General features: G+C 40.0%; 1 protein-coding gene across 1 annotated transcript in view; it reads left to right on the top strand.

Moving 5' to 3' along the window:
* Window positions 1-16,279, top strand: part of LOC310771539 (ferroxidase HEPHL1-like) — a gene marked incomplete at its 5' end in the record, with an annotated part of 60,382 nt that overhangs the window by 22,191 nt on the left and 21,912 nt on the right. Inside the window, 7 exons of the mRNA XM_083664129.1 lie at window positions 3,696-3,901; window positions 5,489-5,633; window positions 5,993-6,205; window positions 9,200-9,422; window positions 9,561-9,700; window positions 12,271-12,396; window positions 12,524-12,630. Of these exons, the coding sequence (XP_083520255.1) occupies window positions 3,696-3,901; window positions 5,489-5,633; window positions 5,993-6,205; window positions 9,200-9,422; window positions 9,561-9,700; window positions 12,271-12,396; window positions 12,524-12,630 (1,160 nt within the window). The remainder of the gene's footprint in view (window positions 1-3,695; window positions 3,902-5,488; window positions 5,634-5,992; window positions 6,206-9,199; window positions 9,423-9,560; window positions 9,701-12,270; window positions 12,397-12,523; window positions 12,631-16,279) is intronic.

The raw sequence follows: 16,279 nt of genomic DNA, 5'->3' as shown, positions 1-16,279 counted from the left end.
TTGTAATCGCTTTCTTACTTGCAATTAACATCATTCTAAATATTTGTTTGTCTCCTAATCGCACAAGCCCTTGGTCTACTTTCCCCAAGTATAATACCTCAAATGAGAGTGGAAGATTCACTTTGGTTATTTCATCCATACATTTCTTTAACTCTTGCCAGTAACCTTTTAGAATAGGGCAGTCCCAGAATATATGGAAATGGTCGGCTCGGTCTACTCCACACATTCTCCAGCACCTTGTGTTTTGATATTTTTTCTGTGCAGGAGTTAAAAAATATCTTGTGATATTTTTCCATCCATGTTCTCTCCAAGAAGAGGAGCATGTTGTTTTCCACTGTTGTTCAAAGACCTGTTCCCATTCCTCCATTGTCATCTCAATATTTGCTTCTCTCTCCCATTTCTCTTTTATATATATTGTGTCACTGCCCTTCAAATCTTCCACTCTCATATATAAATTCGAAATTAATTTTCTTCCCAAGTTTGATTCATGTGCCAAGGTAAACATATTAATTATTCCCAATTCTGATCCATCTAGATTCCCCTCTCTCATTGTTTGTCCTATGTAATGTCTCAATTGCAAATATCTATAAAAGTCCTGATTAGCCAAGCCAAATTGATCCTTCACTTCTTGAAAGCTTTTAATATTCCCATTCTTCAGTAATTCCCAGTGTATCTTGGGTCCCCGCTCCCATGTTTTGAATCTCCCATCTGTTCTATTTGGTATGAATTCTGAATCATGTGCAATCCATCTCATCAACCTACTATGTATTGTCAAATTATTTTTTGTTACTATTGTATTCCAAATTTTAGTTGATATATCCAGCCATGGATTTACCTCGTGTCTCCTCAATTTTTTATCGGCTATTATAGCCTGGATAGGAACCCCATCTGTTGTCATAACTTCAATTTCTTTCCACCTCGCTTTATAAGAGGGATTGCACAGACTCAGCAATGTTTTTATTTGCGCTGCTTGATAGTAACTCTTCAAACACGGTAAAGCTAACCCTCCCTTATTCTTAGGTAACTGCAGTATCCTATACCTGATTCTCGGTCTCTTCCCTTGCCAGATATATCGTGAAATCATTTTGTCCCATTCTATGAATTCCCTGTCGGTTACTTCCACAGGTAACGTCTGAAATAAATAAAGTAGCCTCGGAAGTATGTTCATCTTAATCGCTTCTGCTCTGGCATTAATGCCCATAAATGGAATAAGATTCCATCTCCTAATATCATTTTTAATTTGACCAAGCAGAGGGTCATAGTTAACAGATTTTAGTTGACCTAGATCTTGTGGCAAATTGATTCCCAGATATCTCATTGATTTCAACTCCCAGTTAATATCATATCTTTCTCTAATGGCTTGGTCTGGCCTATAATTAAATGAGATAACCTGTGTTTTTTGTACATTTACCTTGTAGCCTGATAGCATACCATAGTCTGCTAAGGTCGACATAAGTGCTGGGATAGATTTATTCGGCTGAGACAGATATATTAATACATCATCTGCAAACAATGCTATTTTCTGTACTCCCCCCTCCATGTTTATACCCTGTATGTTTTAATTTTGTTTAATCCATTGGCTCAGCGGTTCCAAGAAAATCGCGAAGAGCAGGGGACTAGCCGCGCACCCTTGACGGCAACCACGTTCTAGCATGATAGACTTTGAGATGCTCCCATTTACCTTGATCCTAGCTGTTGGTCTATTGTATAGAGCCTGTATAGTTTTTATAAACCCTTCATGAAAACCAAATCGTTCTAATACCAAAGCAGCTAGTTTCATATAGATTCCACATTCTACAAATTCCTCTCGCCAGCTATGTCCTTCACTATATCGCTGCACAACCTGCCGCCCATATTTTTCATTTACATTATGTATCTAGTGTATTACAGTTTTGTTCGATTGCTTTGGCCTACTGCCACAAATTCTAGTTACACACCAAATCCACATCCCTATACAAATCAAATGGTTTTGTACCATATTATGTCTAATGAGTCAAATTTTATTCAATCTGATTTACAGTATCATGTATTCAAGACCTTACACCCTGTACCTCTACACACAATGTATATGCCTAAATACGTCCCGAGATAGCCAAACAAATGTAAACGGTGCCAAAATCAGGCAGGGGGCAATTAACGTCCCTCCACATAAACACACTGCCACAGTATTGTATGGGTCAGAAGTGATGTTTTTAAGGGGAAACCTTTGTATATAATGCTTTTTATTGAAATAGTTGCATAGTATACCTTTAACAGTAGCTGAATGCAAATGAGGATGTGCCCATTGACTGGGCTTTCTTGGTAGCATAGCGGTTCTATCTAGGTAGTCTTTTTGCTAGCTGGTGCTCTGAATCACTGTTCTTTGCATGATCAAATCCTTCCACTCTGGTTGGCCTAGCAGTTTAATTAGAGCTGGGTATTGGTTCAAATTTCAGGAATCGATTCGATACCGATTCACAAGGTTGCAAATCGATTAATTTCGATTCGATTCAATTCCGATTCGATTAATTTCAATATCGATTTGGTTAGTGATACCAAGCTGTACCCTGAATTACATGACTGTCCAGTTATGTAACACAGGGGTTCCCAACTTTTTTTGCGCCAAGTAGATACATGGGGAAAAAAAGTTGCAGACCTGTTTTAATGGTTTTAGTTACACATATATTTACTCACCAGGTGGTGACAAAGGGTAAATAACAGCCTTTTCATCTGTCAATAAAGACACTTTCACAATTATGCACAGTGATTTGATTTCAGCCTATATAATTTCTAAAAGTAGATATTAATGATCAAACATTTCCATTCATGTAGCCTACAGTATTTATGTTTTTGTTTCAACTACAAACATAAATGTCAACTTGAAACTATGTTTCAACTACCACACACAGCATAATATTTTAGCCTGTTTATAAAAAAAAAAAAAAAAAAAAAAAAATCGATCTCTGGACATATGAATCGATAATCGAGGATTAAAATAAAAATCGATTAAAAATCGGAGAATCGATTTTTTTAACCCAGCCCTCCATGGTCTGTTTTGAACTAACTATCCATTGAAAAGTTAAAAATGGACCCAAGCATAGTGATAAAAAATGCCAAGATCCTTTTGAATCTTATTTCATGCAGTGTTTCCCCTAGAAAATCTTTCAGGCCTGGAGGGATTTAGAAACGTACCCCGCCCGCAACGGTGGGGGCCGTCGCTGGTGACGCTAAACTCTTAGCTAACCTGTTTGCATCTATGTTCGCAATGGCATCCCAAGTATCATCATACTATTATGGGATGCGATGCGAACAGTTGTATTAGGGGATGTTTCCCATACGTTTCCCAGGCAACGACACACGTTGACACGTTTTGGAACAGCGCCGCACGCTGGCACGATGCTCCTAAAAGCAAAATGCTTATTGTTTTGAATGATTCGGCATCTTCTATTACTGTCAACACCAGTATTCTCGTATTGTAATAATATGCCATAAAGGTTTATTGAAATTTTGGGGGGAGCAGGAATTATTTTTTATTTATTATTATTATTATTTTTGTTGTTGTTGTTGTTATTTATTTATTTTTGCAATTTTTGTTCTGGCCTGGTGGGCCCGCCAGGCCTGTAGAATGGTAGGGGAAACACTGTCATGTGCATGAAAAGATGACTGTACAGACAGAAGCAGCAGATCTGGTAATTGTAGTGCTTTGTGTGTGACAGGTGTTGACAAGCCTGGCTCCCAGGTGGGTCCAGGGGAGACCTTCATTTATGAGTGGCAGGTGCTGGAAGGTCCCTCTGCCTCAGACACTCCCTGTATCCCTTACCTGTACTACTCCGCCAGTGAGCCCATCCAGGACACCAACTCTGGATTGGTGGGACCCCTGCTGGTGTGCAAGAAAGGCAGGCTGGGGGAGAACGGAACCCAGGTGCTGTATGAACACACTTTCTCTCTCTTTTTATTTGACTTCATCAATGTCTGCCTTTCTCATTGTTTCAGGGAGGAGGCAGAAAAAGACAAAATACACAGCATTTTAACGGATTTCCTCTGTGCACACATACTGTAACAAGAAAACAAAATTCACTACAGGAAGGCACCAATAGGCTATTTGATTAGATTAGGTGAGACGGAACTGTAATGATCACTGTTGGGAAATTGGGTCACTGCAGATAAGATTGCTAAGAGTGGAACACAAAGTACTGAAGATGATGCAGCAAGTACGTGTAGCAAAATAACATCTTGAGATGTTGAGGGGAACACAAAACACATGTTTGATAAGCAGACACTGACAGATACACACATTATTACTCACATTATCATGAACACAAAATGAAGTACATGCTTACAGTAATGTGTCCAGACATGCAAATGTACATTTGTAAGCTATTTACAATTCCATTATCAGCTTCATATTGGTTTTTCATATTGGTTTTTCATATTGATAGCGATTTTCACATATTGTTATCAGTTGTACTGTATTTTACTTACTTACCGGTACCAACTCACTGTAAACATCAAGCCAGTGTAGTTTTGATCTCTTAACTACTAGCGGAATACCCGCCCCTGTGTGACATTCACACCTGGCACTAACATGAGTTTTCTGTGATCAGATTGCAATCGGATAGTGCTTGACAACATTAGCCTGTTACACCTGGCGTTAGCATGCGTTTTGGGTGATCAGATTGCAATCTGATTGCAATCTGATCACCCAAAACGGGTGTCCTCTCAATCCGCATACAGTTCCTGTATGCGGATTGAGAGGACACATTGCATTTACACTTGTGTTCAATGTGGTCACAATGCGTCCCTGACCACCTCCGGAGGTGGTTTGACCGATCAGATCGCAATCACAATGTTAGTGCCAGGTGTAAATGGCCTCACTGTCAGGCCTCGTTCACAGAGTTGGCATGCAGCCTCTCTCTCCTCCAGAAGGTTTTCACAGTCACACTTCACTCATTACAACTCAGCTCACCTGTGCTGCTCCACTCTGGAGCTCCCCATGGTGCTGAACCTGTCTGAGTCATTTTGGCCACTAATTTGCCATTTTTGCCCATTTACTCGGCCCTACTTAACTTATTAAAAAATCCGGCTCATAGCTGTGGGGCTTAACACAATTCTGCTCACTCACTCACTCACTCACTCACTCACTCACTCACTCACTCACTCACTCACTCACTCACTCACAGACAGACAGACAGACACTTCACATTCAATTCTGCTCACTCACTCACAGACAGACAGACAGACAGACAGACAGACAGACAGACAGACACTTCACATTCAATTCTGCTCACTCACTCACAGGGAATCATTCAGAATCTGCTGTTATTAAGAATGACAAGCATTGTCAATGTGTGTTTTAACTTCTTTTGAAGGATTGCATTGCATGTCCCTCTGTGTGTTGAGGGAATTCTAGAATGTGTGAAGCAGATCTGAACAATGTATTACATGTTCCATTTCCTTTGGTATTGATAACATGCATTGATCTTGACTGTCTGTGTGTGCTATTTAACAGAGGGACGTGGATAAGGAGTTGTTCCTTCTGTTTTCTGTCATGGATGAGAACTTGAGCTGGTATTTGATGGAGAATATCAACGTGTTTGGCAGCAATGAGACGGACCCTGCAGATGAAGACTTTGAGGAGAGCAATAAGATGCATGGTAATCACTGTGTGTGTGTGTGTGTGTGTGTGTGTGTGTGTGTGTGTGTGTGTGTGTGTGTGTGTGTGTGTGTGTGTGTGTGTGTGTGTGTGTGTGCGCGTGTGCGCGTGTGCACGTGTGCGTGTGTATTTAGTTGCCTCATTGTCTGTATTTAATTTTAAATATTATATTTATACTGACTGCAGCTTGCAAAGCACTGTCATATCTGAGTGCAGTTACTGGCATTTCCTTCATAACTGCTTTTTTGTATCTCTTATATATATATATATATATATATATATATATATATATATATATATAAAATATATATATATATATATATATATATATATATTTTTTTTAAATCCCCTTAATTTTAGCGGTGAATGGGCTCATGTATGGGAACCTTCCTGGACTGACGGTATGTGCCGGGGACAGAGTTGTGTGGTACACCTTTGGGCTAGGTACAGAGGTGGACATCCATGGTGTTTATTTCGAGGGCAACACCTTCCAGAGGCAGGGTATGACCCGTGACACCATCAGCCTGTTCCCACACACCACTGCTGCAGTTCTCATGAAGCCACACACTGCTGGTCAGTTACATGGCTCTCTACACACACATGCACGCACACACACACACACACACACACACACACACACACACACACACACACACACACACCCGCTGCTGCTATCCAAACATTGCATACTTTTGTCTTTCACACACATTCTCTGGGTCTGTCACGTCTGTTTTTTTTTTATTGTATCTCTGCCAAACCAAGAATCAATTTAAAATATGTTCTTTGCAAACATGCTGACATTCTCTTGAGTGTGTTTCCCATGATGTGTAACAACCTCCATCCAGCACTTCACAGCGGCAAACATATACAGCCACAATCTAAACTGGTGCAGGAAATGTCTGCCAAGACTGTTAGTGATACAGGTTAAAGGGGAATTCCACCATAAATGACCATCCGTTTATTTCTTCAAATGTAGACGTTTGCCTAAAACTCATAATACAGGTTTCTCCTGTTTTATGTGTTGATGAGTTATGAGTTATGAGAAAAATACAGTCCTATGAAATCATTGACATGGGATGGATAGTCAAGTTCAACATGTATAATTTGATAGAATGTTGTATGGGACATGTCATTAGTCTCAGTTGCCTATCTCAAGTAATTCAGTAAGCTCCCCTTTAACTAGGGATGCACAATGTATCAGTAATCATATCTGGGTTCAAAAAATCGATTCTCCGATTTTTAATCGATTTTTATTTTAATCCTCGATTATCGATTCATATGTCCAGAGATCGAATTAAATTTATTTTTTATTTTTTTTAATAAACAGGCTAAAATATTATGCTGTGTGTGGTAGTTGAAGCATAGTTTCAAGTTGACGTTTATTTATGTTTGTAGTTGAAACAAAAACATAAATACTGTAGGCTACATGAATGGAAATGTTTGATCAATAATATCTACTTTTAGAAATTATATAGGCTGAAATCAAATCACTGTGCATAATTGTGAAAGTGTCTTTATTGACAGATGAAAAGGCTGTTATTTACCCTTTGTCACCACCTGGTGAGTAAATATATGTGTAACTAAAACCATTAAAATTGACAACAGGTCTGCAACTTTTTTTCCCCATGTATCTACTTGGCTGGTTGGGAACCCCTATGTTACATAACTGGACATGTAATTCAGGGTACAGCTCAAAAAACATTTTGAAACATATTGAAATTGATCGAATCGGAATCGGAATCGAATCGAATCGAATCGAATCGAATCGAAATTAATCGATTCGCAACCTTGTGAATCGGAATCGAATCGATTCTTGAAATTTTAACCAATACCCAGCTCTAATCATATCGGGATTCTGCATCAGTCCGCCAGCCAAAATGTTCACATTGAGAGGAAACAATGCGGTAAATCTATGCTTGATGGGCTTTTCCAAATGTTTTGGAAATAAAGAAATGCATTACTTTTCCTAATTCACAGTGTTTACATGTGTTTTTCACGATGTACAAAATTTGATTATCATAGAAATGTGTTTTTATACAGGTCATATCGACATCTGTAGATATTGGTTATTGGCCATAACAGCAATGTTAATAATATTGGTGTCGGCCAAAAAAAAATATATCGGTGCATCCCTACCTTTAACATTTGAATGAGTGAGCCAACCACAAACTCCACGCATTGTTACGATGTTGCATAGTTCTTACTAAAAACTCTCTTCATTGTTACGATGTTGCATACTTCTTACTACAAACTCTCTTCATTGTTACGATGTTGCATAGTTCTTACTACAAACTCTCTTCATTGTTACGATGTTGCATAGTTCTTACTACAAACTCTTCATAGTTATTGGGATTAATTATTGATAACAGAATGTCGTGGAACAGCTACATTGATCAGAAGGTGAAAAAAATGGGCGGAGGCATGGCAGTAGTAAGACACTGTAAAAAATGTATGCCCAGATACCTGATCAAACAATTAATTCAGGCGCTAGTTCTGTCACATCTAGATTACGGTGCAGTCATCTGGTCCAATACAACACAAAGTAATCTGAACAAGCTACAAGTAGCCCAAAATAAAGCAGCTCGTATAGCTCTGAATTGTCCATATAGAACAGCTGGCATGGAAATGCATAATCAACTCGCCTGGTTAAATGTCAAAAGTAAGTTACATTACTCACTTGTGTCTTTCATTAAAAAGATTATTTTACATAAAATCCCAGAAGTACTCTATAATAAACTAACATTCTTTTCAGATGAACATCAGCACTGTACGCGGCAGGCATCAGAGGGTCGATTTAGGCTGCCTCCATGCAGAACAAATTTAATAAAAGGAACGGTTCACTACAGAACAATGGTGGCATGGAATTCACTACCAAGCTTTTTAGTATTAAATAGTAACAGAAGTTGCTTTAACAAAAAATTAAAGATGTATCTGTTTACATATGGGATACCCTGAAAACAATTGTGTTTCTCACTGGTGAATTGAGCTATCCTATGATCACAAAGGTAAGGAGAGTTATGTTTTTTGTCTCTCCACTTTTCTTTCTGTATTGTTTTGTATTTATTTACTAAGTTTTCTTCAACTAAGAAGTAAATAATAGAGCTACTGTATGTATGTATGTAGGTATGAATGTTATGGAAGTTGTATTGTCTGTATTGTGTTTAAGATGAAAAAAATTGTTTAAGAGTATGATATGAGGACCCCAGGAAGAATAGCTACTGCATATTTGCTGTATCTAATGGTGGATCCAAATAAACAAACAAATAAACAAACAAACAAATTGTTACGATGTTGCATAGTTCTTACTACAAACTCTCTTCATTGTTACGATGTTGCATAGTTCTTACTACAAACTCTCTTCATTGTTACAATGTTGCATAGTTCTTACTACAAACTCTCTTCATTGTTACGATGTTGCATAGTTCTTACTACAAACTCTCTTCATTGTTACGATGTTGCATAGTTCCAATGAAGAGAGTTTTTAGTAAGAAGTTCTTACTAAAAACTCTCTTCATTGTTACGATGTTGCATAGTTCTTACTAAAAACTCTCTTCATTGCCTACACAGGTGTGTATGAAGTGAGCTGCAGAGTCACAGACCACTTCTCAGCTGGGATGAGGCAGCAGTACATGGTGAAGGATTGTCCGGGGCGTAATGTGAACCACGCGCACACACACAGAGGGCCGTCCAAGGTTGTACAGTATTTTATCAGCGCTGAAGAAATCGAGTGGGACTACTCACCGGACAGAGCCTGGGAGCTGGAGAAGCACAATGCCACAGCTGAAAACAGGTGTGTGTGTGCATTCACGCTAGATAATTGCACGTTGGAAGTATTTCTGTTTTGGAGCTGGAACCTGTGATTTACAGCCTAACTTAGTACTAAGTATTTAAGTTTGTTAATGCTAGCAAATTGGTGTGTGTCTCCCAGTCCAGGCAGTATATTTGTGGAGAGAGGGGAGACCAGGATTGGCTCACGCTATCAAAAGGTGGTGTACAGAGAGTACACCGATGAAACCTTCAAAATACAGAAGAAGCGACCGCCCAACCAACAACACTTGGAAATTCTGGGTACGTTGAGCTGTTCTTGTCTCTCTTATCTATACTTCTACCTATTCATTCTGGGACCGTCTTTATGTGAGTGAGTTTGTTTGTCCTTGGCATATCTGGAGAATCGTTCGTCAAATCAACTTCAAACTTGGCACATGACGTGTGTGTGTGGGACCCTGACTTAGTGCCGTGTTGAAATTTGTGCAATTTGGTCACGCCAAATGCCAGATATGAATGCTTTCCCCCGCTGGTGCAAGGACGACGTGGTGTAGGATTAAACACGCGCCCCCCACAGCGCTCTCTGCAACACAAAAAGTGGTTATCTCGAGAACCGTTTGTTCAATCAACCTCACACAAGTGCAATGTCAAATTTGGTGCAATTTCGACATGCACATAAGTATTGATATACTGGAAATGTTTTATTTATTTATTTATTTATTTATTTATTTATTTATTTATTTATTTATTTATTTATTTATTTATTTGGGACAGTGCACATCAATCAACATATCAGCAATACACCTCAATGCAAATGTGCCATCAGGGCAGGTACACTACACACAAAACAAGAAATCACAAGACATGTAACAAACAGTACAAAAGACAAATCACAGACAGTATTACTGTACTATAAAAAAAAATACATAGTGTTACAAGTTCAGTATAAATTCATGTGGATGTATCTGTTTTCAGATACATACAAACTTGGCATTGTTCGTTATCTCAATCCCGGACGTAGCCACCATAAGTTAAAATGCCAACTGCGGCATTCATTGTCTAGGGGTTTATACTACTACACCGATAACTGTAACATTAACACTGAAAGGCTGTTTACCAATTGAGCAGGTCACCCACCCAAGGCTTTAGCTGATGCGGCCTCCTGAAGCATCCCGACAATGGGCCATCCCGCTCGGTTGAATGCGTGAGGAATCCCAGATAATCCTCACATGGTCAAAAGGGGTCCCATGAAGATGGGACAGGACAAAAGTGACAAAACCAAGCAAAACAAGACATAAACTAGTATAGACTATCAACAAGCTGCGTGGCGGGCCGCAGCCGCATCTTCTGTATGGACCGGACTGAGCTCCCGAGGGTCGAGTCAGACGCCATTTTAAGTACGCCTACGGCAGCCCCGTATGAATAAAAAGGCGCCATACAGACTCAGAGACGATATAGAGGTATAAAGGGCGCCTCTATATCCTTCTAAATGAGGAGACCAGATCAAAAGATAAACAACCACAACAAATAGACATAAATATTGATCATATCCACATGAGAATGGGGACGACTCTAAAACACAGTAAAAAGTTAAGAGTGCTTAATGGACCGAAAGTCCCCCAGAAAGGGGCACCAGGGGAGGAAACTGTTATTACTGTATGTGTGGGTACATGACTGATTTGCTATTTTTTTTCAGTGATCCTCACTATTTCTTCGATGAGAGCCGCACTGGCAGGACAAAGTCAATAGGAGAGCCACTTTTACCGCAAAACACCAAAAGCCACCCCAACCAAGCACATCTGCCTACCATTTTTTTGTTTTATTGTTTTACACACACACACACACACACACACACACACACACACTGACACACACACACACACACACACACAATATATACCAGTTTCCCCTAGAAAATCTTTCAGGCCTGGAGGGATTTCGAAACGTACCCCGACCGCAACGGTGGGGGCCGTCGGTGGGGGCCGTCGCTGGCGATGCTGAAGTGTTAGCTAACCTGTTCACATCTATGTTCGCAATGGCATCCAAAGTATCATCATACTATTATGGGATGCGATGCGAACAGTTGTATTATGGGATGTGCGCGGCCTCGCCTGCCCTGCAGCTCGCCGAGCTGGCCTGCTCTATTGGCGCGTACGCGGGTGTGTGTTGCTCACAAAATTGTATTGCCCTTAAGTTTACATGCGCGCGGGTGTGTGTGTGCCCCTTAAGTTTCCATCAGTGCCTATGACATCATCAGTGATGTCATAAGATGATTTTGCTCTTATTACATCACTGATGACATAATCAGTCTTATGACATTACTGATTACATCATCAGTGATGTCACAATGCCTATGACACAATGCCTATGACATCATCAGTATGCCTCTAACTTAGTGTGTGTTCGTTCTCTAGCGCCACATAAAGCAAAAAATGTGTGTGTGTGTGTGTGTGTGTGTGTGTGTGTGTGCGTGCGTGTGTGTGTGCGTGCGTGCGTGTTGGATAGAAATTGGGGACACACCTGACTTAAGACCAGGTGATTGGGGACGGTGGGTACAATTGGGGACAAAAGCTGTGTCCCGAGTTGGTAAAAAGCTGATTTTAGGGTTAGGTTAATGGTTACGGTTAGGATTGGGGTTAGGTTTAGGCAAGTAGTGGTGAGCATTAGGTTAGGGTTAAGGTTAGGATTAGGGTTAGGTTTAGGTTTAGGGTTAGGGTTAGGGTTAGGTTTAGGCAGGTAGTGGTTAAGTTTAGGTTTAGGCAAGTAGTGGTTAGGGTTAGGCAAGTAGTGGTTATGGTTAGCGTTAGGTTAGGGTAAGTCTCCAGTCTTTATGAACACATTCACATGTATTTGTTGTGTTTCTTCCCCTGCAGGTCCAATAATCAGAGCAGAGGTAGGAGAGCAGATCCTGATCAAATTCAGAAACAACGCCAACCGGTCGTACTCCATTCACGCACATGGAGTGAAAACCAGTGACATGCACAATCCAGTGGAACCTGGTGAGAAAGAATAGAGTTTGTGAAAATAAGAAATGTGTAGCTATTGCTTATGAAGCCAGAGCAGTACAAACCCTGTGTGTTTATCATTAGTGTCTTTATATTTGTCTGTGTGTTCTCGTCCCGTCAGGCATCATGACAGAGTTCAGGTGGGACATTCCTCCCAGCTCCGGTCCAGGAATCTCAGATCCTAACTGCATCTCTTACGCCTACTACTCCACTGTCCATTTCATCAAAGTACACACTACTACTCCACTGTCCATTTCATCAAAGTACACACTACTACTCCACTGTCCATTTCATCAAAGTACACACACTACTACTCCACTGTCCATTTCATCAAAGTACACACACTACTACTCCACTGTCCATTTCATCAAAGTACACACACTACTACTCCACTGTCCATTTCATCAAAGTACACACACTACTACTCCACTGTCCATTTCATCAAAGTACACACTACTACTCCACTGTCCATTTCATCAAAGTACACACACTACTACTCCACTGTCCATTTCATCAAAGTACACACTACTACTGCACTGTCCATTTCATCAAAGTACACACACTACTACTCCACTGTCCATTTCATCAAAGTACACACTACTACTCCACTGTCCATTTCATCAAAGTACACACTACTACTCCACTGTCTATTTCATCAAAGTACACACTACTACTCCACTGTCCATTTCATCAAAGTACACACACTACTACTCCACTGTCCATTTCATCAAAGTACACACTACTACTCCACTGTCCATTTCATCATAGTACACACACTACTACTCCACTGTCCATTTCATCAAAGTACACACACTACTACTCCACTGTCCATTTCATCAAAGTACACACACTACTACTTCACTGTCCATTTCATCAAAGTACACACACTACTACTCCACTGTCCATTTCATCAAAGTACACACACTACTACTCCACTGTCCATTTCATCAAAGTACACACACTACTACTCCACTGTCCATTTCATCAAAGTACACACACTACTACTGCACTGTCCATTTCATCAAAGTACACACACTACTACTGCACTGTCCATTTCATCAAAGTACACACACTACTACTCCACTGTCCATTTCATCAAAGTACACACACTACTACTCCACTGTCCATTTCATCAAAGTACACACACTACTACTGCACTGTCCATTTCATCAAAGTACACACACTACTACTGCACTGTCCATTTCATCAAAGTACACACACTACTACTCCACTGTCCATTTCATCAAAGTACACACTCTACTACTCCACTGTCCATTTCATCAAAGTACACACACTACTACTCCACTGTCCATTTTACTCCACTGTCCATTTCATCAAAGTACACACACTACTACTCCACTGTCCATTTCATCAAAGTACACACACTACTACTCCACTGTCCATTTCATCAAAGTACACACTACTACTCCACTGTCCATTTCATCAAAGTACACACACTACTACTCCACTGTCCATTTCATCAAAGTACACACACTACTACTCCACTGTCCATTTCATCAAAGTACACACACTACTACTCCACTGTCCATTTCATCAAAGTACACACACTACTACTCCACTGTCCATTTCATCAAAGTACACACACTACTACTCCACTGTCCATTTCATCAAAGTACACACACTACTACTCCACTGTCCATTTAATCAAAGTACACACACTACTACTCCACTGTCCATTTCATCAAAGTACACACACTACTACTCCACTGTCCATTTCATCAAAGTACACACTACTACTGCACTGTCCATTTCATCAAAGTACACACACTACTACTCCACTGTTCATTTCATCAAAGTACACACTACTACTCCACTGTCCATTTAATCAAAGTACACACTATTACTGCACTGTCCATTTCATCAAAGTACACACACTACTACTGCACTGTCCATTTCATCAAAGTACACACACTACTACTGCACTGTCCATTTCATCAAAGTACACACACTACTACTGCACTGTCCATTTCATCAAAGTACACACACTACTACTCCACTGTCCATTTCATCAAAGTACACACACTACTACTCCACTGTCCATTTCATCAAAGTACACACACTACTACTGCACTGTCCATTTCATCAAAGTACACACACTACTACTGCCCTGTCCATTTCATCAAAGTACACACACTACTACTCCACTGTCCATTTCATCAAAGTACACACACTACTACTCCACTGTCCATTTCATCAAAGTACACACACTACTACTCCACTGTCCATTTTACTCCACTGTCCATTTCATCAAAGTACACACACTACTACTCCACTGTCCATTTCATCAAAGTACACACACTACTACTCCACTGTCCATTTCATCAAAGTACACACTACTACTCCACTGTCCATTTCATCAAAGTACACACACTACTACTCCACTGTCCATTTCATCAAAGTACACACACTACTACTCCACTGTCCATTTCATCAAAGTACACACACTACTACTCCACTGTCCATTTCATCAAAGTACACACACTACTACTCCACTGTCCATTTCATCAAAGTACACACACTACTACTCCACTGTCCATTTCATCAAAGTACACACTACTACTGCACTGTCCATTTCATCAAAGTACACACACTACTACTCCACTGTTCATTTCATCAAAGTACACACTACTACTCCACTGTCCATTTAATCAAAGTACACACTATTACTGCACTGTCCATTTCATCAAAGTACACACACTACTACTGCACTGTCCATTTCATCAAAGTACACACACTACTACTGCACTGTCCATTTCATCAAAGTACACACACTACTACTGCACTGTCCATTTAATCAAAGTACACACTATTACTGCACTGTCCATTTCATCAAAGTACACACACTACTACTGCACTGTCCATTTCATCAAAGTACACACACTACTACTCCACTGTCCATTTCATCAAAGTACACACACTACTACTGCACTGTCCATTTCATCAAAGTACACACACTACTACTCCACTGTCCATTTCATCAAAGTACACACACTACTACTGCACTGTCCATTTCATCAAAGTACACACACTACTACTGCACTGTCCATTTCATCAAAGTACACACACTACTACTGCACTGTCCATTTCATCAAAGTACACACACTACTACTCCACTGTCCATTTCATCAAAGTACACACACTACTACTGCACTGTCCATTTCATCAAAGTACACACACTACTACTCCACTGTCCATTTCATCAAAGTACACACACTACTACTGCACTGTCCATTTAATCAAAGTACACACTATTACTGCACTGTCCATTTCATCAAAGTACACACACTACTACTCCACTGTCCATTTCATCAAAGTACACACACTACTACTGCACTGTCCATTTAATCAAAGTACACACACTACTACTCCACTGTCCATTTCATCAAAGTACACACACTACTACTGCACTGTCCATTTAATCAAAGTACACACTATTACTGCACTGTCCATTTCATCAAAGTACACACACTACTACTCCACTGTCCATTTAATCAAAGTACACACTATTACTGCACTGTCCATTTCATCAAAGTACACACACTACTACTCCACTGTCCATTTCATCAAAGTACACACACTACTACTCCACTGTCCATTTCATCAAAGTACACACACTACTACTCCACTGTCCATTTCATCAAAGTACACACACTACTACTCCACTGTCCATTTCATCAAAGTACACACACTACTACTCCACTGTCCATTTCATCAAAGTACACACACTACTACTCCACTGTCCATTTCATCAAAGTACACACACTACTACTCCACTGTCCATTTCATCAAAGTACACACACTACTACTGCACTGTCCATTTAATCAAAGTACACACACTACTACTGCACTGTCCATT

This window comes from Poromitra crassiceps (genome assembly GCF_964638095.1).
Source record: "Poromitra crassiceps genome assembly, contig: HAP1_SCAFFOLD_770, whole genome shotgun sequence".
Classification (NCBI taxonomy): domain Eukaryota; kingdom Metazoa; phylum Chordata; class Actinopteri; order Beryciformes; family Melamphaidae; genus Poromitra; species Poromitra crassiceps.
This window is presented reverse-complemented; position numbering and strand designations above follow the sequence as displayed.